General features: G+C 40.6%; 1 protein-coding gene across 1 annotated transcript in view; it reads right to left on the reverse strand.

The window, feature by feature from the left end:
* ITPR1 (inositol 1,4,5-trisphosphate receptor, type 1) overlaps positions 1-26,074 on the reverse strand; it is a 354,179-nt gene that overhangs the window by 198,218 nt on the left and 129,887 nt on the right. Inside the window, exons 5-10 of the mRNA XM_011965454.1 lie at positions 21,881-21,996; positions 10,575-10,661; positions 7,463-7,621; positions 5,472-5,570; positions 4,245-4,328; positions 3,987-4,133 (exon numbers count right to left, since the gene is read on the reverse strand). Of these exons, the coding sequence (XP_011820844.1) occupies positions 3,987-4,133; positions 4,245-4,328; positions 5,472-5,570; positions 7,463-7,621; positions 10,575-10,661; positions 21,881-21,996 (692 nt within the window). The remainder of the gene's footprint in view (positions 1-3,986; positions 4,134-4,244; positions 4,329-5,471; positions 5,571-7,462; positions 7,622-10,574; positions 10,662-21,880; positions 21,997-26,074) is intronic.

A 26,074-nucleotide genomic window follows, 5' to 3' on the forward strand; every position in this document is an offset into this window, starting at 1 on the left:
AATACATTTCTGATATTTATAAGCAACCCAGTTTATGATATTTTATAATAGCAGCCCGAATTGGACTAAGACATCATCCTAGGTGAAAGAAGTCAGATATGAAGGACCACATATGGTAGGATTCTGTTTATATGAAACATTCAGCACTGGCAAATCTATAGAGATAGGAAGTAGATTAGCTACCAAGGGCAGGAGAATGGGGGATATTTAAGGGGAAATAGGGAGTGACTGCTAATGAGCATAATATTTATTTGGGGATGATGAATAAGCTACAGACATATAATGTAAACCCTGGCTCATTACTACAAATACAAATACACGATGTTGTCTTCTCTCTTTTATTTTGAGGGGCACTTGACCTGCCAGAATCCATTTTAAAAAATGAGAGAAAGAAATATTCAATGTCTCCCTAAGCAATTTAGGAGAACAAGGTGAAAAATTGCTTATAAAATGGTATCAACCATGCAAAAATACCCTGTTCATAGAAAAACAGCTCAATGGAAGTAGGCACATTAAGTTAGTGAAACAACACTTCACTTCTGCCCTTGTTTTCTTGATTTTCTGTATTTCCTTAGTTTGCATTATTACTTTAAATTAACTCTGAAAGATGAGAAAGTCTCCATTTTTTTTGTACCAATATCCAAATCACACATGAGAAGTGGTTTTGAGAGACTGTTCTGAATGTAAAAACTCTGTGGTGGGGACCATGCGGGCATCAATCTTCAATGATAAAGTTCAACACCAAATTCTGGCTCTCAAGCAGTTTTGTTTTTTGCAGGTTTTTCTTTGGCAAACAAAAAGTTTTATTTCAGAAACTGAGTTCACCATTTATAAATACACCAAAACATAGTCAATGCAAATTTAGATTAAGCATATGTACAATATTTTAACAAAACAACTTTTCTTTTCTGAGACAGGGTCTCGCTCTGTCACCCAGGCTGGAGAGCAGTGGTGCAATCTTGGCTCACTGCAACCTCCGCCTCCCAGGTTCAAGTGATTCTTGTGCTTCTGCCTCCCAAGTAGCTGCGATTATAGACGTGTGTCATCACGCCTGGCTAATTTTCATATTTTTAGTAGAGACAGGGTTTTGTCATGTTGACCAGGCTGACCTTGAATTCCTAACCGTCAGTGAACCTCCCACTTTGGCCTCCCAAAGTGCTGGGATTACAGGCATGCGCCACCACACCTGGCCAAAACAACTTTTCTAAAAGGTCATAGGCAAATGAGTGATCTATCTCACCTAGAGTATTTAAATAGTTTAAAATGAGAAAATGAACCTTTTTTTAGATGTTAAAGCAAAAACTCTGAAGACATAATTGTTAAAAGAATCTGACAACTGATATTTCATTCTGATGTCTCTCAAGGAGTTTATAATCTAGTAGGATTGACAGGTCCCTGTGTAGACACATACACTAACTAAAGGGCAAATGCAGGTAGAGAAGGGGAAGAAAGGGGAAAATGGATAGAGGGTGGGAATTAACAAAAACTTTATATAGATTCCTTTTTATCATAACTGTGGAAACTTTTCTATACAATGCCCAAGATGAACTTGATTTTTTTTCTTTTTTTTTGAGATGGAGTTTCGCTCTTGTTGACCAGGCTGGAGTGCAATGATGCAATCTTAGCTCACTGCAACCTCCGCCTCCCAGATTCAAGTGATTCTCCTGCCTCAGCCTCACAAGTAGCTGGGATTACAGGCATGCACCATCATGCTCGTCTAATTTGGTATTTTTTAGTAGAGACAGGGTTTCTCTATGTTGGTCAGGCTAGTCTCGAACTCCCGACCTCAGGTGATCAACCCGCCTCAGCCTCCCAAAGTGCTGGGATTACAGGCCTGAGCCACCATGTCCGGCTGAATTTGATTCTTACAATATCCATGTTAAAAGAGTGGTAAGACATTTTTTAAATGGGCAAAATATCTGAACAAACATTTCACCAGAGAAGCTACACAGAGGGCAAATAAGCACATGAGAAAAATGCTCAACATCGTTAACCAAACCCACAATGAAATTTCACTACACACCTACTAAATCAAACGGGGGATGCAAATTCAACCCACATTGCAATTTCACTATGTACCTCCTAGAATGACTAACACTGAAAAGACTGACCATATCAGGCGTTGGTAAGGATGTGGAAGAACTGGAACTCGCACACATGACTTGTGGGAATGTAAAATGGTCCAACCACTTTGGAGAACAGTTTAGCAATTTCTTATGAAGTTGAATATATACCATACCATACCATACCATACCATACAATGGCTATCATATGATCCAGCCAATCCACTGCTAGGTATTTAATCAAGAGAAATGAAGGAAAGTTACACCCATACAGAAACTTTTACACAAATATCCCTAGAAGCTTTATTTGAAATAGCCAGAAATTGGGAACAACTCAAATGTTCATCAACAGGTGAACAGATTAACAAATTGTGGTGTATCCATATGATGGACTATTATGCAGCCATATAAAGGAATAAATTAATCTGATACATACAACAATATATATGAATCTCAAAATAATTATACTGAGTAAAAAAAAAAAAAAAACAGAACATAAAGACTGTATACCGTATGACTTCATTTATACGAAGTTCAAGAAGAGGCAATACTAATTTATGGAGATAGACGTCTCCAGGAGGAAAAAGGAAACACTGCCGGGAAAGAGAGGCTCAAGGGACCTTTTGGGTGCGGCTATCGTTCTATTTCTTGTTCTAGGTGCTGGTTACATGGCTGAATGTATACGTAAAAATTCACTGAGTTGTATACTTTGACTTGGGCACTTTACTGTACATAGGCTAGTCCTCAATAGCAACATGAAACAATTGAAGCTAGGGAGGAGGAGGAGAGAAGGCAAGCAGAGACAAAAAAATGTATCTATTCAAATTCAAAATTTAAACTAGAATTCTAATTCATGCTGCAATTACACAGAAAGGAAGGCTTGAGGTGACGAAAGAGCTCCATGTTAGTTGAAGCTCTCATTGCCTCTTTCACCAAGCATTCAGATCACTTCCTTCTTTATCCTGCAATTCTAGACTCTCCTCACAATAAACTACATGCTGTGGGCAGAATCTTCTAGCTTCTTTAAGTAGCACACTGATTACGTTACTCCCTTCCTCAAACAACTTTCCACATTTCTCTCCTGTCCATAAATGAAATCCCAACTCCCTATAGCCTGGATATATGGCCCTTCAGGCTCTGGTCTCCAAAAACAGTTTCTGTTTAATTTTCCACGCCTATCCCATGACCTTCACCAAACAAGTTACTGAGTTTTATCCTACGCTGCTTCGTGTTTCCACATTCTGCATCATTCTTTTACATGAAGTAACCTACTCCATTCATCTCTTCCTTCTGAAATATAAATCATCCTGCAGGTACCAGATCAGATGCTATCTCCTTCAGGAAGTCTTCCTTAATTCTTCAGCCAACCAGACATTCACCCTCTCTCACTGAAACCTCCAAAGCATGTGGAATATGCCTCTTATCACCTTCACCATCCCCCTGTGTGTTCTAGTTATCTGGGTGCATATCTTCTCATTTCTGCCCCATCGCCAATGTGGGCATCACCTATGTATCATGTCAGGTAGACACTTGGTTAAATATTGTTGTGATAGATAAATGAACAAAGGAAAGAAAACAATAGAAGAGATTAGATGGCTCAGAGAAAGATATTTCTAATTTCATTTTTGAATTTGTTTCCAAAGTACTTACTCTTTCCCTCTGCACAAACATCCAGCACCATGATATGTCATGATGCGCTTACTTCACTAAGCCATCCACAACCCATTTTTGGAACAGGGTGGGTATAAGTACCTGTTTGTGACATATATATATAAATATATACACACACACACACACGTATTCTGTGTGTGTGTATGTGTGTAGGTGTTGGATATATAGGTGTATAGACATATACAGGTATATATATGTATATATATTTGTGGAATATATATAGAAAGAGCCCTTTCTCCACCCTATCCTTACCTCCACCTCCCACAGGGCTTTTGAACTAGTGGCAGATGTGGCCGACTGCCGGCCCGTGGTTCTCAGAAAGACATGCTGCTTCTTCCTGTGTTCGTCACAGGTGAGAAACTTCTCCTGCTCAGCATGGAACAGCCTCACCACGTCACCCTAAAAGTCAACACGACAAAGAATTAAGGAAAAAAGAATTTAAACAGAGAATTAGACTGCTGCCCTCAAGAAGAGTCAAGTAACGCTCAGCCCATAAAGCATCAAACTCACCCCCTTTAATATGTCATCTTTGTTATCACTCCATTTCATGAAAAGGACTATTTTCCAGCTTGTATTGCAGTTGACGGAGTTGACCTGAAAAACAGATTAGAGTTATTTTTTCACGTACCCCTCACAACAACTGTGTCATCCAGCCCCCAAATTTCTCACTGCAGCCTAGGAAGCAGGGCTGTACTTCAGACTAAAAACTCTAAAGATTGATGCCACTAAAATCACAGCACCTGCAAATGCAATTGGCAGAGTTTGGCAATAAATGGTTCATTTGCACCAATCACTATGCACAGTCCAACCATGACTAATGGAACCAACCCTCCTGCCTTTCTGGAATGATATTTTCCGTTTCCTCCAAGTCTCTTGCTCTGTAGCCAGAAAGTAAAGGCCTGATGAAAATAAGTACTTACAAAATGGAATGAGCTATAAAGGGAAAAAAATGAGTCCAGTGTATACACTCAAAAATGTTAATGAGCATTGTTAACAACAGCAGCCATTGTTTGTGCACTAAATCTATGCCAGGCACTAGGTTTAGGCGCTAACATGCACCATCTCCTTTAATTCTTTGCAACACCCTAAAAAATAGGTCTGACCACCACCCCCATTTCAGAGATAAGGAAACTGATATGCAGGGAGACCGGGTAACCAACCTACCATCACAGAGCTAGGAATGGCAGGCAGGATGTGAATCCACATCTATCCCACTGAAGAGTTTGTGTCCTTACCCATCAGACAAATATTTATGTCACAAGGAAGTAACCTCCTTGTATCCTATAATTGCCAATTTAGAGGATAAGGAGATGTATTGCCAAAAGCAAGCTATCACCCTTGCAGAGCTGCTGATAATCTGCAGTGTTCCTTTTTGAACAAATTAGAAAGAGGCATCCTGTATAGGGAGACAAATTGGAAAAAGGTGCTCCTATGGCCAGAAAGTAATTAGTAAAAGGGATCATCTCTGGCTTCACAAATTAAAAAACAATCCCTCAGTGATGTGAGGCTTAGCAAACTGAGCACTAGAGTGAATATCAGCCCGCATCTACTACTCAATACACAGAGTTGCACAACCTTACATGGCAGCCTTGACCCTGGGCCTGTTTCTTCACCTGCAGAATGGGCACCTGCCCCAAGTCATTGCGGAAGTCACTCTCAGCACACGCATGCACTGGCACCAGCCAGACCTGCTCCTGCAGGATACCCATGCCCACAGGCATAACTCAACGTCCTTACCTCATTGCAGCCTGGGTTATCTACCAGTTGATGGCTGCTAGCATGTAGGGGCTGACCAGCATTGACGGGGTTCAGAACAACCTTGTCACCTATGACCACCTGGAAAGGAAAGGAGCAATACAGCTTTGCACAAAACTGATAAGGACTGCAGATTGACCACTGGGCAGTTCTAGGAGACGTATGTGTCTGTGTTGAAGGAGGCAAGGCCTATCCCCAGCAAGTATAAAGATACAGCACACACCATACCTCCCTCAAAAGCTGACCCTGTGTAGAAGGGGTCATGTTTACAAGGTTAAACCTGAATTTTGTTCCCCGAGTGTCACTGATTATACAGAGATATTTCAAAGCCAGTCCAGAGCAGGAAAAAACAAACAAAAAAACACTTCAGTTTAGGGTACCTATATAAATAAGTTTTAAGTAAATTTAAGAAAAAAAAAGATAGAGTCTGAGTAAGTCTTTATCTTTGACAGATAAAGCCACAACTTTATGTTTCTAAAGCAATTACTTTCATATTTTTACTATAACATTTGGAAATACATTTTCTATGATCAGGTCATATATATAGCCATTTAGACTTATATGCATGTTTGTATATTTATAATATATACAATATACTATACATATAACTTAAACAAAAGTTGCCCCCCCCAAAAAAAAAACAATACTTATCATTACGTGGTATAACACAGTCTGATCTTTCTGTTCTATTCCATTTTCAAACAGGATAGTCACAAGCCACTAAATTGATGTCATGGCCCACAAATGGGTCTACACTTATTTTTTGTAAAATACTATTTTAAATTCAAGTCCATCTCATCTTCTCAACTAAGTCATGGCCACACACAGATTCATTTAAAGGATAGGAAAGCAAAGGATGTGCTGAAAATGAAATTCAGAATAAGGCACACTTGTTTTTTATTTTTGGTTAGAGAAGATGGTTTCCTAACATGAAAAACCATCTATTTTCAAGCTTATCACATTTGAGAAGCATATACAATTGAATTTTCTCTAACTCCAAATGAATATAAGTTCATTTGATAAATCCAACACTTTTGGTGAAACCTAAGTTTTACTGGGCTTTTCTTCCTGTTCACAGTTAAGGATCAATTATTTACCAACTATGAGGAAATGGTCTGGTACCACATGTTTCTGGTACATTCCTTATCATATACATACAAATATATAAACATATTTGAACTTCGCAAAGCTTGTAAATTTAAACGGCACTATTAAAAAGTGTCAAAACCAGTTTTAAAGTTAAAGCTGGTTGAGCATTTTGAGACTATTTCATGCTGTTTGAGGCATATTTTTCAATAAAAAGCAGCTATTTTAGAATCATTAACAAGGTCAAAAACATAACTGATAGCATTTAACCACAATCACTGTTAAGTATATGCCCACATAATGGCTGACTAATTCAGCCAACAAATATCAGAACTGCTCTAAGGTTTCCTGTGGCTTTATATACTAGAGAACCCTCGGGAGTGGGCCCTGCTCCAGACCCACTGCATTGCTGAACACGATGGGGAGCCTGAATGCTTCTCAACATAGGAACAAATGAAGCTGATCGCAATTTCTACTCTCCTCCCCTACTATGGGTAGGTTATTTCTCTTCCATCCTCCATCCTTTATTAACTTTATTTCCAAAATAGAAAAGACATTTCTATTCCACTAATGGGTCTGGAATGACAGGGACCCTCTCCAGGACATTAATACGGGAGAGCTGTTTTTGTGGTAAAGTTCCTAAGGCAATGGGCTGTTCATACAATGTTTTCAGACGTCCAGGAGGAAAAACACAGTGACAGTATTTAGGCCACACTTCTCTCCACAGCTCCCTGTTTCCCAAACACTAGTTTCCATAGCAATTCCCTTCTCTTTATGCAGGACGAGGGTCTGGTTCCAACTTTCAAAGTCTCCTCCTTGACTCTAATATACAGTCACACTTGGAAGCACGGCACGGAACACTTTCTAGGCGGAGAATCCGCACTTACGCTGTCTCCAATGGATCGCAGCTTGTAGAATGGCTGAATGTAAAACCAGGACCCTTCATTTCCAGCCTCATCCAATGTGACTCTCATGGCGTTCTTCTCCAACAGAGCGGGAAGCCTCTTATTCACTGTTAGGTATTTATTACTTTTCAAATGCAGGAGCTAAAAACCCACCAAGAGAATAAAGTGAGTGTCAGCAAATCTGAATTTTCTACCATTCCTTCTTTCAATCATATCAACTATGTAGCAAACATTCCTCCCACCATTGAGCTGCTGGTGAAGCTGAAGAATCACAAAGTGCCTAAGGCTGCAGATGATTAGAAAAGGAAGAAGAGAAAAGGGAGCAGAAAGAGAGGGCAGAATACAAGAAAAACTGTCATGTTTTATTTTTCAGCATAGCCTTGGACAAGATGGATGTTGCTCAGGTCAACTGTTCCATCATCAGCTGCCATCTGTCAGTGGGATAGACCTAACCCTGTGTGAACGGGCTAAGGAACTGCAGTGTGGCATGCCCTGACACATAGGTGGAGCTGAGGAAGGCCACTCTGAGCACAGGCAAGAGTTTAAAAAACAAAGCAGGGCCAGGCGAAGTGGCTCATGTCTGTAACCCCAGCACTTTCAGAGGCAGAGGCAGAAGATTGCTTGAGCCCAGGAGTTTGAGACAAGCCGGGACAACACTGGGAGACCTTGTCTCTACAAAATATTTAAAATCAACCAAGTGTGGGAGTACACACCTGGAGTCCCTGCTACTCAGGAGGCTAAGGTGGGAGGATCACCTGAGCCCAGGAGTTGCAGGCTACAGCGAGCTGAAATCACACCACTGTACTCCAGCTTGCGTGACAAAGCAAGACGCTGTCTCTAAAAAAATTAAATAAAATAAAATGCAACCCCTCTGGAGGATTGTCATTTAATTTGGAAGAAAATGGTTTGAATTTCCAAGTACTTTATTCTTGGTTTTCGGGTAACAATTACATGAGCAGTATGGAAAGACTGAAGACCTAGACGGGATATAACGTGTCTGATAGTCAGTCTAGACCAGAAACAGTTGGCCAAGGCTTCCCAACTCAACAGGTTATAAGAGAAAGTGGAAAGGAATATGAAAGACTGCCCAATCCCTTGAGAAATGGTACAACCGGCCGGGCGTGGTGGCTCACGCCTGTAATCCCAGCACTTTGGGAGGCTGAGGTGGGCAGATTACGAGGTCAGGAGATCGAGACCATCCTGGCTAACACGGTGAAACCCTGTCTCTACTAAAAAAACACAAAAAATTAGCCGGGTGTGGGGGCGGGTGCCTGTAGTCCCAGCTACTCGGGAGGCTGAGGCAGGAGAATGGCGTGAACCCGGGAGGCGGAGCTTGCAGTGAACCAAGATGGCACCACTGCACTTCAGCCTGGGTGACAGAGCAAGACTCCGTCTCAAAAAAAAAAAAAAAAAAAAGGAAAAAGAAATGGTATAACCAGAATGAGACTCCATTGCTAATTGCGAATATTCTCCTTTTCACATGGTAACAGATACAGCTGCTAGAAGTGTTCAGAGGTCCTCCAAATCCCCGAACAGTGCTGTTGGAGGTAGAAGAATAACCTGTCTGATTCATAAGCCCCAATGACCCCTAGCTAAAAAGCTAAAATAAACAAGGAAAAGGCAACGTCTTTCCAATCCCTCAACTGATCCCTTGGTGAGTGTCCTCTGGTCCTGCACATATCTGTCTAAGTGCCAGACTCAGTTTGTTTATAAACCAAAGTTACCTACAGGTAGGCCCCAAGATCCAGGGTTGGGGGAAGTAATAATAACTAAGATTAATTACGGTGTATCCACAGCTTATTCTGGGACAGGCACCTCTCAACCATGCTAAAGAGCAGATGCCATTACCATTTCCATTTTGCTGGTAAGTAAAGTAACACATGGCAAGATTTCTTGCCCCAAATCTCACAGTGAGTTACAAAACCTGAATCGGGATGCATTTAGAAGTTTATGTCCTTAGCCTCTGCACCTTTCATCTTCGGGTCAAGCCATATTCTCCAATCTAACCAAATCAGGAAGTCTTGTACTCTGAATTTCAGGGCACTGGCCTGGCTTAGTAATAAAGCTGACACTGAACTTGGAGCCCACCTGGACACTTGTGTCCATTCTGAAGAGGATGGAACTTAAGGAGGAGGAAGTGGATGAGTGGGACTGGCAGGATCTAATCTTCAACCAGATTCTCAAGCTACTTTCACTATTTCAAAAGGCCTAATGTAAAGAGCCCATTTAACCCCAAAAGGTTGCTTTTACCAATCTTTTACTAGTGTTCCTATCTTCCTGATTAGCCCTGCTCTATACCTAATAGCAAGAGAAAGGGGAAGGATTCCTATGTAATTAGTAATGTTTACACAGTGGGCAAAATCTTTCAAAAAGGAAAAAAATGAAGGAAGATCATCAAACGGGTCTAGGTGCTCAACAGTTGGTAACCACTACTCTTTGTGCCTGGACAAATCAAGAAAGCCACATGTTGCACTGGGCTTCCACGAAGACTGGCATGGACCCAGAGAGATCTTCTGAGCAAAACCTGTATTAGCTGTTTCCTGGTTTGTGTTTTATCTCCATGACAAATGTAAAGGCACAAAAGATAAGCAACCCATGAGACCAGACATAAAAACAATAAATATTTTTGATAAGTATAAAATGTATCAAAATGAGAAGTATTTTTTATTTGAAAAGTCCCAAAGGTACAGAATTGCTCTTATTACCTCTGGGGAGCAGCTCTTCTTGGCCAGTAGATAAAAGTTACAGGGAAGCTAATCTTCACCAAATAGGAAGAATTTTCAAGCATTATAAGTTAAACAGAACTGCAACAGCCAGGTTCCTTTTAAAGTAGGAAGCTTCCCATTTGAAGTGTCTGGAGTGAAACAATCAGCCACAGACAGAGAGAAGTAGATGCTCACACTGAGAGATGACCAACCAAACAGCCCAAGAGTCCATCACATCTAACAAGAAACACTAGACTTTTTGCAATAAACTGGCTGCCTCCATGGAGTCCTACCATAAAGGTGTCCAAACCCTGTCTTATGTGTTTGTTTTCCCAGCTGTGTTCTTTGTAACGCTTCAGTTTCAGAAGGGAAGAGACGCCTTGACCTACCTGGATCACATTGCCATACTGGATTACGGTCCCCAGCAATTTCCTGTTTTCTGTCTCATTCTGCTTCTTTTCCAAGTCTGCAGCGTGCTGTGCATTGAGAAGAAAGATTGGTCACAAAGAGGGAACAATGTGTTCTAGCCCACTGCAGTTATGCAGAACAAATGTCGCCAGTTAATACAAGAATCACAGAAATAAGCAAATCCCTGCGTACACACACTGAGGCTTCATGAAATGAGCCAAAGGGTTCAAACAGCCCATCCACTCTGCCTTTGCTTTGCTGACCTTTTTGGCCTCTTTAAAATGTTTTTGTTTTTGTTTTTGTTTTCTTTCTTTAAGGAATTCATGGGTATTTGCTTAGGGTGAGAATAAGTCAAGAGCTGAAATATCTTCAAAGAAAATAGGGTCAGGGAGGGAGGGAAGGAGGGAATTTGCGTAGCCCCTTTACAATTTGTGAAAGTCCTCTTTAAGGCTTTGGACTAAAAGAAGACTGAATTTAAATGCTGGATTTGGGTGGTTTGTGGTTTTGTGAACTTGAATGTGTTATTTAGTATCAGTGAGCCTCCGTCTCCTCCTTTGTAAAATAAGGATAAAATGGTACCTGCACCTCACAGGAACTTCACTGCACAGTACCCGATACACTGTAGCACACATGGAGTTATTAGTTATTCTTGTTAGACATTAATTATAATGTAATCCATTTTTATAATCATTCCCTGAAGGGAACATTATGACCCCACTTTTAAAGAAGAAATTGACTCAAAGTGATTTAAAAAGTTGGTCATCCTTGCATAGCTAGTTGGATGATGGGTAGGAAAGGGATTTGTTATACCATTTCTCTTCTTCTGCGTACATTTGAAACTTTGCTTAATGTTTTTTAAACCACACATTTATTAAGTGGCAGAGATAGTGTTCAAGTCCACATATGGATAAACTGTATAGCTGCACATGAGGCTGGGAGAGGTTATCATTCCAAATGTGACATGCTAGAGGGGACATGGTAAAGTTGAATAGAAGGTTCTAGAATAGTCTGGCAGGGCCACCTTCCTGAAATCATTCACCTGTGCAACTCTGAAAGCACTGTTACCACACTACAATAATGGTGAAGGGCAATGGGCTTTATCCTAGGCAGTCAGCAAACTGTTATCCCAACCCATCTTCCAAACAGAGACTGGTGGAGGGGAAGTAAAATAACTGAGAAGAAATTCAGTATTGAATCTGATGAATGGTAAAACCCTGATGATACGAGTGTACTTCAGAAGGGTTTCGAAAGCACTCTTCCTCGAGTGTCTCCTTTCCTTAGGTCAAGATGCTACCAGGTGCCAGTGGGTCCTATTTCCCAGGTAATGTCTTCATTTTCACAGTCTTCTGGACACGGTCTTGGGTCCCCTACCTACCTGCCTCATCATTTTGTCCTCTCTACTGAATCCCACCAAGCCTCACTCAGTAGTCTCATCACAAAATGGGGACAACGGAAGCCTTTTAGGGCCATTGTAGAGATTAGAGAAAATGTATGCCAGACACATAATTGCCATTTGATCATAAATTTTAATCATTATTATTATACATTAGTTTCTAAAACTAAGAAATGTTCTGACGATTAACATTTCAAAAGGTGACCTAAGTTGGCTGGGTCAAGAACCTTTCTGTTTCCTTCAAATTCAGCATCTGTTCCATTTCTACCTAGAACATAGGTATTTTTAGGAAAGCACATCTTTTGAGAAAAATGAACTGCAGGAAGCAATTCTAAGCCAAAATGAAACCATATTACAGGAGGGGAATGATCCGCACACGTTAGCGTGGATCACTGCAAGTTGACCACATCTGGCATCAGCTCTTTAAAACAATGGCCCATTCAAAACTTCCCTCTCTCTCTTCCAGAATTAGTTACCAGTCTGCTATTCTCAGTGACATAAGGATAAAATCCACTGGGTGCAAGACACATTCAGAAATAATACCAGTGCTTGCAACATGGCAATCTTTGGCATGCAAGTTGCCCTCAGCACAGTTCTCCTGAATCTTTTCTTTCCTCTGCATAAATACTCTCCTTAGCAGCCTCCCACCTCTTGTTCTCCCTAATTTCATGCCTGAGCTTACACTCCCTTTGGAGATTTCTACAGTACCCACAGGTTCTGCAGGTAGTTTTCCAAACAAAACACTGGACTGCATCCATTTGGAATGAAGGCTTACTCTTTGTGGAGAGCCGTTTGTTCTTTCTGCTTAAGAGTTCTCAGCTAACACTGACTGCAAACTCAAGAGGGGGAAAATATCAAAGGGAGAAAACCCAATGGATTCAGTAAAATAAAATACAACATTTTCCAACATGGAAATATGGTTTTTCCTTGTTCAAAGCCCACACAGAAAGGACTCACCCTTAGAGAGTTCTTAAGTAGCATTTCTTGGACTCAAATGATCAAAGAACTCATCTTTAAGTGGAAAAATGCTCGTGAACATTCCCCTTACTCTCAAGAACGTCCAATGGCTTCAGTTTAAGAAATACTCATATTATGTTTCTACCTATGCTTAGAATAAGTACAGTACAAAAACAGCAACCCAAGGGTTACTGGTTTATCTAGAAAGAAATGTCAAATTAGCCGTCAAGAAGGCATATATTCCACATTAAAGACTAATTAAACACCAGCAGCTCTAAAGAGCATGGGCATTTGTCAAAAGACATATAAAAGGCAGGGGAAGAACAGAAAATTAAAACAAAATTGGAGAATAAATATCTAAAGACTTCTTTTAAAATAAAGATACTCTTGGCCAGAAGTGGTGGCTCACGCCTGTAATCCCAGCACTCTGGGAGGCCGAGGCAGGCAGATCACCTGAGGTCAGGAGTTTGAGACCAGTCTGGCAAACATGGTGAAACACTGTCTCTACTAAAAATACAAAAAATTAGCCAGGCATGGTGGCAAGCGCATGTAGTCCTAGCTACTCGGGAGGCTGAGGCAGGAGAATCACTGGAACCCAGGAGGCAGAGGTTGCAGTGAGCTGAGATCGCGCCACTGCACTCTAGCCTGGGTGACAGAGAGAGACTCCATCTCAAAAACAGATAAATAAATAAGACATTCTTAAATATCACATCTAAAACTGTCACAACTCTGTTAAACTAAGAGTTAATACTATTTTAATTGTTATAAAGTTTAATGATAACTGAGCCTTCACATCACCACTGAATAAGTATTACATGTATTAAGCTTATGGACCATTTTAAGAATTCACTTTTCTTATAAGTTCTCTTTAAGAAGAAAACTCCCCATTTCATTTTTTACTAAATGTACAAAGATCAAATTTAATTCATTTCAGTTCACATTAGTCGTTACATAAATCCCCTCACAAAACCAAGTCTGGGCTGGGCGCGGGGGCTCATGCCTATCCCAGCACTTTGGGAGGCTGAGGTGGGTGGATCACGTGAGGTTGGGAGTTCAAGACCAGCCTGACCAACATGGAGAAACCCTATCTCTACTAAAAATACAAAATTAGCCGGGCATGGTGGCGCATGCCTGTAATCCCAGCTACTCGGGAGGCTGAAGCAGGAGAATCACTTGAACTCCAGAGGCAGAGGTTGCAGTGAGCCAAGATCATGCCATTGCACTCCAGCCTGGGCAACAAGAGTGAAACTCCATCTCAAAAAAGACAAAAAAAACCAAGTCTGGTATTTAGACAAAACCATCCATGATTCTTTTAGGTTCAACAGGAGGCAAGGCAATAAGGTAGATGAAAAGGTAACAAGGTACAAACACTACAGGCCACTGATCAAGGCTGTTTCTACCCTTGAAAAGAATGAGATCTGGTTGGTTAAATCCCTCAAGTACATTCCAAGAATGGGCCCTCACTGTAAGATACTAACTGCCTTTCTAAAGGATATTCACGCAATATTGACCAAAAAACTTTTCACTCGATATAACATTAATAATTCCACTTCTAGGAGTTTCTCCTAAGAGGACAACCTGGCATATGCACAAGGCCATAAAACTTTTTTCAGAATGGCAAAGGTTGTCAGGATCCTGAATATCACTCCCTACCTAACCTCTGCCCATAGAGGCTGGTTATCTAAAATTACAGTACTGCCATACAAGGAGGTGACCATATGGCCATTAAAAATGAGGATAGAGGCCAGGTATGGTGGCTTACGCCTATAATCCTAGCACTTTGGAAGGCTGAGGCGGACAGATCATCTGAGGTCAGGGGTTCAAGACCAGCCTGGCCAACATGGCGAAACCCCATCTCTACTAAAAATATCCCCCAAAATTAGCCAGACGTGGTGGTGCATGCCTGTAATCCCAGCTACTCAGGAGGCTGAGGCAGGTGAATCACTCGAACCCAGGAGGTGGAGGTTACAGTGAGCCAAGATCGTACCACTATACTCCAGCCTGGGCAACAAAGTGAGACTCCGTCTCAAAAAAAAAAAAAGAATGACAGAGATTCCAATTTATTCACAACATAGTAACTGGGAAAAAAGCAAGTTAAAGAAAGGGAAGTGAATAGCATACTCCTGTTGATAGTTTAAAATGTGGAGACACAGGAACAGAATAGCGGGTAGGAGAGTAGGGAAAACATCAAAATAAAACCCATGGTTATCTTTGAGGAACACAATTTAGGAATCCCATCAATTAATATTTTTTTGCTTTTCATACTCATATATTTTGGAATTCTCCTCCTAAAATACATGTGTGTAATTTCTTCAAAAACATCTTCATCATGTCTCTGTGTCAAGTACTCTGAATTTTTTAAAGTCACGCCGTGGCTCATGTCTGTAATCCTGGCATTTTGGGAGGCCAAAGCGGGTGGACTGCTTCAGCTCAGCTCAGGAGTTCAAGACCAGCCTGAGCAATGTGGCAAAACCCCGACTCTTCAAAAAATACAAAACTTAGCCATGCACGGTGGTGTGTGCCTGTAGTCCCAGCTACCAGGCAGGGAGGTGGGAGGATCACTTAAACCCAGGAGGTTGAGGCTGCAGTGAGCCATGAACATGTCACTGCACACCAGCCTGGGTGACTGGGTGATAGAGTGGTAAGACTGTCTCCAAAAAAAAAAAAAAAAAAGGAAAGGCATCTTAAACATGTTACCTTTTCATTATTTCAAAATCCTGATACTTTAAATATCTATTACTCTTTTCCTTTGAATGATGGGTTGCGGACTGTTTTTAATTTCTAATGGGAAAAAAAAACCACTCTATGATATGGTTTCTACCACTATTATTCACCATGTTCCCTAAGCAACATCAAGGTCTGCCCCTTCATAGCCACCTGTTATTTTATTTCAGAGATAGAGAAACTATTATCAAATGACAATAGAAAGGTTACTGAAACAGTGAGGAAAGGTTATTTTGTTAAAGTCAACAAGCTCTGAATCATGTAATGTGATATTGAAGCAAGGCTTCTAAAAACAAGCATTGTAGTACCCAGACAATAAGGACCTGGCACTCCTCTGGCTCTTCCTAGCTCGTCAAAGCTGTGACTTAAGTAATCATTTCTCAGAACAAAACAATGTAGGTGCTTGTTTCAAGATAACAGCTACGCTGCTGTCAGAAAACAGTAGTAATGGCCTTTAGAAGAAATTATGTGATTTGCAGATGGGAAGAAGCTCATTTTGTCAAGAGACCCTTAGGATATCATGACCAAGAGAGTCAAAATCCAGTTATTCCCGGAGAAAGAAAAAGCATAGACAGTAACCAGCCACTAGATGTCACTCTCCTTCAAAGTGCTGTTTAAGTTGCTTATCCTAGTCAAAAGGAAGTCAAGTGGTCTAGACAACTAATTCCTTAAATGGCATTAATTTAAAATAATCTGACCTCTGATTGGGGTGCTGCATAGTAGTTGACAAAAATAAAAATGAAAACCCACTGGAGACTGGCCATCAGTCCCAATGGCAAAGTGGCTGCCCAAAATACAACATCTTATTGGCTGGTGGGAACGTAAATTGAATGAAACATGTAGATGACTTTAAGACACTAGGGGGAAAAGTTCCAGCTAAGCAGAAAAGTAGGAACTGCAGAAAGTGAAGCACAAAGTCAACATTCAAGACCTGAGGCCGGGTGCAGTGGCTCAGGCCTGTAGTCCCAGAACTTTGGGACACCAAGGCAGGCGGATCTTGAGTTCAGGAGATCGAGACCATCCTGGCCAAAATGATGAACCCTCATCTCTACTAAAATACAAAAAATTAGCCAGGCGAGGTGGCGCGCTACTCAGAAGGTTGAGGTAGGAGAATCGCTTGAACCCAGGAGGTGAAGGTTGCAGTGAGCTAAGATTGTGCCACAACACTCCAGCCTGACAACAGAGCAAGACTCCATCTCAAAAAAAAAAAAAAGACCTGAAAGTTACATCAGTAATCTTAAATCAGGGAAATTAACTGGCTTCCTTTTTTATTTTTTTTAAAGCATAAACAGCATGAGAGAGATCACTGTTTTTCTCTTTTTAATAAGAAGTTGACCATTTTTCATCACCTTATGATTGAACTTTTTTCAACCATGCTGTTTTCTTCACAGTTCATTCATAGGAAGGAATGTCAAAAGGACTTGCTGATGAAACATAACATTAGAGCACAGGTTGCAAACAGGGCTGAAGAACCACATCCGGCCTGAGCCATTTCTCTTGGTGTTGAGTGTATATTTCAAGCCTTAATTGAGTGAGTTTCCAACATCTTTTCCAAAATTGAGATATTACACATAAAAGCATGGATTTTTATCTTCTCTTAAAAAGCAGAAGACGTGGCAGCAGCTCTCAGCCCACGTTCCCAAGCAGTGACAGTAGGGAAGTAGAGCTGCCCCTCCAGACTCACCCACAGGACCCTCCACTTGGCAACACTACCCACCAAGCCCACTTTATTCCTGTTGGTTTCCTGCATGGCCAAGAGGAATCTGAATTTACAACCCCTGTGGTAAAAAGTGTAGGAGAGGAAGGAGTTGGAGATGTATTAATAAGATCTCACTGAACAGAATGATCTTTATACCAGAAAAGCAAAGTCAGGACAATTAAGACACACAGACCTTCCACAAAGATAGCCCACTATGGGCATATGTACTAAATATACATACATGCAGGATTGACCAACCTTCCCCACCTATTCAACTAGATTCCCATGTTCCCAGCACAGACTCTGGGTAGATTATGGATTGGTGCAATGACTGGAAGAGGGTGCTACTGATGTTCAGTGGACAGGAGCTAGGGGTGCTGGGTATAGTGAATGCATATTACAGTCCTATGCAAGGATGAACCATCATTTATCCCATACAATTCTATGTCTAGCTGGACATTCACGTAAGTTAAAAAGCTATCTGTCGGCTGGGCGCAGTAGTCCACGCCTATAATTCTAGCACTCTGGGAGGACGAGGCAGGAGGATCACTTGAGCTCAGGCGGTCAAGGCTGCAGTGAGCCATGATGGCATCACTGCACTCCAGCCTGGGAGTATCTGTAATTACCTGAACCTAGCACCTCACTCCATTTTACATATCAACAGAAATCACAGCTTCCCATGGTTTTATTAATACTATTAATAAATTTTCCAAAAGTACAAGTACTACTTAAGAAAGAAAAGAGTGTAGTTTGCATTATTTATAACATGATCGAGAGCTGCTGATTATTTTGGAAAAAGATATAATCATAATCCCAAAAGGCACAACAATCCAGAATACCATAATCCCAAATGTTAAAATCCCCAAAGGTCAAAAAAGACCAAAATCCCCAAAATACAAAAATGTTAAAATTAAAAATTTTAAAATTAAAATAATTTTAAAATTCTTTAAAAGAGACTGATATTTTTAAAAGGGGATTTGAGAAACATGTGAAAATACAACAGAACACTTCACAGGCCATTTTATATAATAAAATGGGGAATAGTAACATACATATTTTTGCAAGCATAAACACTCAAGTACACTAACAATGGTCACAGGGAGTATAAGCAGATTAACCATAAATAAATAGATAAAAAGGGAAATGTAAAATCGCATATCACTATGGTTGGTGATTGTATGCACCAAGCTCATACCGCAGTCATCTGAAATACCATGACCAGCAACCTGAGTCTTTTGACGAGATCGATCAAAACCATGGAGGGTCACCACTGGATATGCAGTTGCCCAAATCGCTGAGAGCTCAAGTAGTTTTATCTTTCACAAACACAAACATCTCTTCATTCATCGAGGAAGAACATCTCTTCATTTTCATTTACAGGGGAAGTTCCCATGTTTTTACATATTCACAATGTCAACGTTGTGACGATGCACTTTCATTAAGTTAAACTTGCAGAAGAATGCATAAAATGAATCAGAACTCTCTAATATTAGTCTCCACACGATTTAAATCTCCAATATTGAAAATGATGCGAAGATGAAATACATAGCATAGTGAATCGTAAAAAATAATGCTGACAGGGCTGAGCACAGCTGCTCACACCTATAATCCCACCACTTTGGGAGGCTGAGGCAGTGGATCACTTTAAGTCGGGAGTTCGAGACCAGCCTGGCCAATATGGTGAAATGCTGTCTCTACTAAAACTACAAAAAAATTAGCCAGGCGTGGTGGTGCATGCCTGTAATTCCATCTACTCGGGAGGGTAAGGCAGGAAAATCGCTTGAGCCTGGGAGGCGGAGGTTGCAGTGAGCCGAGATTGCACCACTGCACTCCACCCTGGGCAACAGAGACTCTGCCTTAAAAATAATAATAATAATAATAATCCTGACAATTTAAAATACTGAAAAAAACTTTTAAAATCTGACATAAGAAAAAGTGTACTGCAGTAATAGATTATGGGCATTTAAGAGCTGGCCTAACATGCAGTTATCCTATGACTGAGATTTTTGGGATTTTACACTTTAGGGATTTACGCTTTTGGAATTGAATTTTTAGGGATTTCAACATTTGGGATGACGGCACTTGAGATTATGTCTTCTGTGATTATGATTGAAGTCCTTTTGGAAAACCACATCCTAGATAACATGCTTTTCACGTTGCCAATACCATATACCTGCACCAGTCACAGTCTACAGCTGCCCCACTCATGGGATTTATACAAAGAGGTGCAAGCACTTACTTCCTTATGTCTTCTAGAGTAGTCATTCCTTAGCATTGACTTAAGAAGAGTATTCAATTTATTATATAATTTATTACTTTCCTTTTATTTCTCCTTTATAATTTTTTAATTGGTATCTATTATTTATGAATTTTATTCCATGTTCATAAAGCCATATAATATTTGCTCTAAAGAAGGTACAGTGGTTTTGTTGGAATTGAGGATGTCTGATATAATCATCATTATTAAAATAATGATGCAATTCCACAAGTCTTCAAAGCAATCACTAGCCTCCAAGTCTATGACTTCATTGTTTCTTCTTCTACTCTCTAAATCCCATGGGTGCCTCCAACTGAGGCTTACTCAGCACTTCCTTCTTCCATTAGGAAGCCCTCCCTGACCACTGTATCACACCCTCTTATCCAGCAAAGACAGATTTGGCACCCTTCCTATGTGCTCCCACAGCTTTGTGTGGTTTGTCCTGTAATACACTACTTATCACTGCCTCTTTATTCTTTGATATCCAGCTCCCACAGGGTGAAGACTGTCATAGTTCTATCTCTAGGGCCTAGCACACTGCTCATTTATTATTCGATAAATATTTCTGAGCACCTACTATGTGCCAGACACTATTACAGAAGCTGGGATACAGCAGTGAGCAAGAGAGAGAATGCCATGGTAGAGCTGTCATTCTAATAAGCAACAGGTGATAATTAACGAAGCTACGAAATATAATTGCAGACCCTGATCAGTACTGAGAAAGATATAAACAGGGTGCTATGATGGAGAAAAACAAGCAAGACATCTCTTAGATAAGAGGGGAAGACTTTGCTAAGATGACACTTCAGCTGAGACACAAAGGCTCAAAGGTCCTAGCTCAAGAAGAGCCAGGAAAAGAATGTTCTCAACAGGATAAACTGAGGGTGCAAAGCTCGTGTGACAGTGGAGAGTCTGAGGTGCTCAAAAAATAAAATAAAATAAAGCTCATATGGCCAGAATGTAGTTAAGAAGCCTCTGTGGGGACAGCAGGGTCCAGGCATGTACCTTCTTGTAGATGACGACAGCCTGGATTTTACTTTAGGTTCAATGGGAATGACCTCACGTGTCTCATGCTTACGTGTCCTCATGCTGGACTGTAAGCTCCCTGAGGTGAGGAGCCTGGGTTTTTCATCACATCCCGTCTGAAACAACACACACTGAACGTAGGAATCCCTTCACGTGACCCTCACCTTACCAAATGCAGCTAGCTGTGACTTTGCCATATGCTAGTCAAAAATGGAGTAAGGTGAGAGGCAGAACCTCTTGAGCTGCTCAGGGCTCACAGATGCTCTAGGTCTTCAACTGTCATCACTGAGCCCCAGGAAAGATCACTGTGTATTCTGTGAAATATTTGATTGAGTGCCTGGTAAGTGCCCAACCTTGTTGTAGACACAAAGGCTATTGCAACAAGTAACAGTGACACAGACCTGGGCCCTCACGAAGCTTACATGCCAGGGGAGGGAGATAGCCAGTAACCAAAATACATTAGAAAGATGATGTTACATGACGGGGAGAAAATGAAGTAGGTCAGGGAACAGGAAATGGGGTACAATTTCGATATTAGTACACTGGCTTATATGTCATGTCTCCTTCTAAACATCTCAGAGAACTTCCTGATTAGCCTCGGAATGCAGGGCACTAAAAGAACCAAGTCATTATTTTACATAAGATGAAACAGGATCAGAGAGGCTCAAAAACTTCCTATGGTCACACAGCACATCAGCAATGGAATGAGCACATCTTTAAAACGCCTGATAACAGGATAGATGCAATGCTAATGGCCAAAACTTATTAAGTATTTATTATGTGCCAGGCACTGTTCATGTGCCTTTTATGTCTCATTTTCTGTAATCCTCACAATGACCTCCTGAGGTGGGTACTACCATCTTCATTTTACAGATAACATAACAGAATTGGAAAATAGCACATAACGTGCCCTAGAGCACCGGTTACTGAGTGGTGGAGCCAGGATTCCATTCCAGGAAGTTTGCTTCCAGTGCCTGACCTCATAACCACTTCTCCATCCAAAGCTACCTGTGCAGAGAATGGCTGAGAAAAGAACTCTCCAGATATCTCAAGATGACTAGGATCTATCCCTCCCTAGGGTCAGCTCCCTTCTACCCCTTCATGAAAAAACATAAGAAAGCCGGCAGCTAGAGCTGGAGGGTTGCATAAGCAGTCTCCCACCATTGCACCCAGACACCACCAAGGCAGCCACTCACTACTGCCCCATTGACAGCCCCATTGCAATACGTACGTGTAGTTTGTTGAGCAGCACTGCATCTGTTGTGCTGTTGGCCCCAGGCTTAGCAGCTTTCCAGAACTGCTTCTGGGCAGAGTAGCGGTTCATGGGACATAGCTTAAAGAGGCAGTCTAGAAGTAAAGCAAACAAACAGAAATTGCTATTGAGGGTGTATAGACACTCAGCCTAGGAAAAAAAGGCTTTCCACTTAAAAAATTACATAAAATTACATCATACTAGATATACAATGAGGGTACAAAGCTCTCTGACAAATCTCTTTTTAAATTTAATTGCCACCACCACTGTGTGAGGGTACAGACGAGGAAACCGAGGCTTACAGAAAGTGAGTCACTTGTCTGTTCTACAGAACTAGTTGGTGGCAGAGCTGTCCAAATTCAGCGTTTTGATTTCTTTGTTTGTTTTGCTTTTTTGTTTTTGTTTTTAAGACATAGTCTCCCTTTGTCACCCAGACTGGGTGCAGTGGCACGACCTCGGCTCACTTCAACCTCCGCCTCCTAGGTTCCAGTGATTCTCCTGCTTCAGCCTACTGAGTAGCTGGGACTACAGGCACGTGCCACCAAGCCTGGCTAAGTTTTTATATTTTAGTAGAGATGGGGTTTTGCCATGTTGTTAATGCTACCCCATAGTTATCTCCTTTCCTTTACGATGAACAAATAAATACAAGGACAAATAGTTCTTGCTGTATACAACAATGCATACAAGCATTTTTTTATACAAATCCAACTCTCTTCAGTACTATTCAGTTTAGAAAAAAATATTACAGGCCCGGCGTGGTGGCTCATGCCTGTAATCCTAGCACTTTAGGAGGCTGAGGCAGATGGATCACTTGAGGACAGGAGTTCAAGACCAGCCTGGTCAACATGGTGGAACCCCGTCTCTACTAAAAAATACAAAAAAATTAGCCAGGTGTGGTGGTACATGCCTGTAATCCAGCTACTCTGGTGGCACAAGAATCGCTTGAAACTGGGAAGCAGAGGTTGCAGTGAGCCAAGATCACACCACTGCACTCCAGCCTGGGCGGCAAAACAAGATTCTGTCTCAAAAATAAATAAATAAATAAGATGCTTATTTGGAGGGCTCTCCTAGGGCAGTGGTCTCTTGAGTATTGTGTGCAAGATGACCCTCTATGGTACAGAAAGAAAATCTATAAACTGGCATTTAGATAGTCTGTGCCCTTGTCCCCCCACTCTCAGTGCACTGTCATGTGCTTCCATTTAGCATGTCTTGGCTTATACAACTTTATACATTGTCTTATGTGGTATAACCAACATTCACAGAATGGACAAGTGGCTTCAAAAGATTTCTGCAGAAAAATCAAAACGTCAAAGACAATAGTAATGCAACCCAGCAAACCAAAAAAGGCGGAACCAAGCCTTCCCTTAGAGCTCTTAGTAAAAAGAATGATGATCTAATCAGATCTGGAAAAAGCCAGACATTAAAACTCATAAATAGAATCACTTAAAATATTGTTTTTAATGATGAAAATTACCCTAAAGCATCTGTGTTTTAAGGCGTTAATGATAATATGAAACCATCATAAATAACAGAATATATATTGTTTAATCTTAATCTGAGTTATTTCGTTCTACTTTCCACTTGTTTTATAATGCCTACAATATATTACTACAATAATACGTGTTTGTAACTTTTAAAAACACACACATACACACACACACACACACACACACAAAGTGTAGGGTATAGCCACCAATTTTTTTTAAGAGATGGGGACTTGCTATGTTGCCCAGGCTGGAGTGCAATGGCTATTCACAGACAATCATAGCACACTGTAGCCTGGAACTCCTGGGCTCAAGCCATCCTCCTGCCTCAGCTTCTCAAGTAGCTAGGATTTGGGCTTCACCAGATTTTTCTGACAGGGATATGTCATCAATAAACCGTAACTACTCTAGGAAACCAATATTTAAAATTGACACTCCCCATGAAAAGTTTACATTTTGACATACTGAGTTTTCAAACAGTAAATATCTGTAGAGTAAAATTAACGAACTTGGAGTGGATACTGATATTCAGAAAAATGACACCATGAGACTAGGTCTGGACAAGAAATTAAGGAAATTATTAACTGTACACTTATTCTTACCTATTCATTAAAACCGATTCCCTTAAAGTACCTTGAACAGGTAAATATATAGTTATTGTCCTAGTCCAATAACTATCTCAAAGAACAAACAATGGATTTGCTGTCAGCATATAAACACTAGGTCTTTCCTCTAATTCAGATCACTCTTTCTTCTAGTCAGGATCAATAATTAACTGTTACTATGTACTGCACACACAAATACCTGAGATTGTTCAGAAAAAAAAATAAGAATACTTAATTGTAGAAGTAATAGGTACTTACCCTGTTTCTGTAATCTCCTTCATCACTAAATATTTCTACCTAGTCACAGGCAGTTATAAGGCAAATATGGGACCATGATAGCTATCTTTATCAAGAATCTAATCCATCTACTGAAAGTAATTTTTACTGCATATGAAAGATACTCTCTAGGACTTTGCAGAACAAAAGATACAGCAGGAGACCAGTTTAAAAGACCAGCCTGCTCTCCCCACCTCTTAGGAAAGGCACAGGTCATGGTCATTTGCTATATTAGTGGCAATTTAATGACATTATTTCCAGAGATGCAGTTTTCCTACCAGCTTAATATTAGTATATACGAACTATCCGTTCACTCCATGAATAACCATACACAACCAGGAGACAACAGTTTACATTAAATATCCCATCTTTGACACAGGACTGAACATTACTCCAAAGCACCTATGTGTTTCAAGGTGTTAATGATAATATAAAACTATAATAAATAACAGAATACTGCATTATAGTTTAATCTTTTTTTTTTTTTTCTTGAGATGGAGTCTCGCTCTGTCACCCAGACTGGAGTGCAGTGGTATGATCTCCACTCACTGTAACATCCACCTCCCAGGTTCAAGTAATTCTTCTGCCTTAGCCTCCCAAGGTGGCTGGAATTACAGGTGCCTGCCATCATGCCAGGCTAATTTTTGTATTTTTAGTAGAGACAGGGTTTCACCATGTTGGCCAGGGTGGTCTCGAACTCCTGACCTCAAGTGATCCACCCACTTTGACCTCCCAAAGTGCTGGGATTACAGGTATGAGCCACTTCACCCAGTCTTATTGTTTAATCTTAATCTTATTCATTAACTTCTACTTTCCTCTAATTCAGGAACCTGGGTTGGGCAAGAATGGCATCCTTAATGACCACATGACTTTTTAAAATATTCAAAATATTTAAGTCACTGGCATTAACGTTTGACACATGACTTACTTCATGGACCAAACGGGGTTAACAATGTCAGTTTTCACCAATAGTAAGTTATAGAGAGTAAAATGACCTATTCTTTTCTCTCCAACATGCTTCATATGATGACACTAAATGGTATGCATTCCAAAAAAAACTGATTTAGGAAGATGTGGGGGACAATCAGGGTGAATTCATGATGCCAAAGGATAACAGACAGTGGAAAGTATTTTACAACTCTTCACGGTACCACCAAGTCAAGCACCTCGCCTAACAAAGGGGCTACATCACAAGCTCTAAACTTCGGATAACTTTACATTCCCCTAAGGTGAGAGGGTGTATTTAAATAACGTCCATCCAACCAAAGCCTTGCTCTAACTTCCATACCAACTATTTTCCTTGGATAAAACAGAGCATTGCATTGCATTAAGTGTATTTACAACCAACTGTCTGTGTAAATATAAGAGATGCTAACAAACTAGTAACAGAATCAAATTAGCCTTGCTGATTTTGCCCTGCCTTCCCAGTTGCTTAGCAACTGATTCAAAGTGAAAATTAAATTAAGCAATTCAAATGTAATGTTAGAATAACCTTCCAAAATTTTGCAATTTGTAGGTTCCATATCGCCCTTTGCTATTTGGATGGCATAGCAGAGCAAAATTAAACTTCCACTGGGTCCTAATACTCTGCTAAGTATTGAAATGTACAAATACAGGAAAACCAGAAAAATATATGTAATATTTATTTGGGGGAAAGAGAGCACATGTGTGTACATATGTGTGTGTGCATGCATGCATGCATGCACACACACACACACACACACACACACACACACAATGGTTTGAACTCACCCCAAAGAAATGCCACAAAGAATGTCTTATGTGACAAGTGTTATTTTAGGCCTTTG

The sequence above is a fragment of the Mandrillus leucophaeus genome, unplaced genomic scaffold, assembly GCF_000951045.1.
Source record: "Mandrillus leucophaeus isolate KB7577 unplaced genomic scaffold, Mleu.le_1.0 Scaffold727, whole genome shotgun sequence".
NCBI lineage: Eukaryota > Metazoa > Chordata > Mammalia > Primates > Cercopithecidae > Mandrillus > Mandrillus leucophaeus.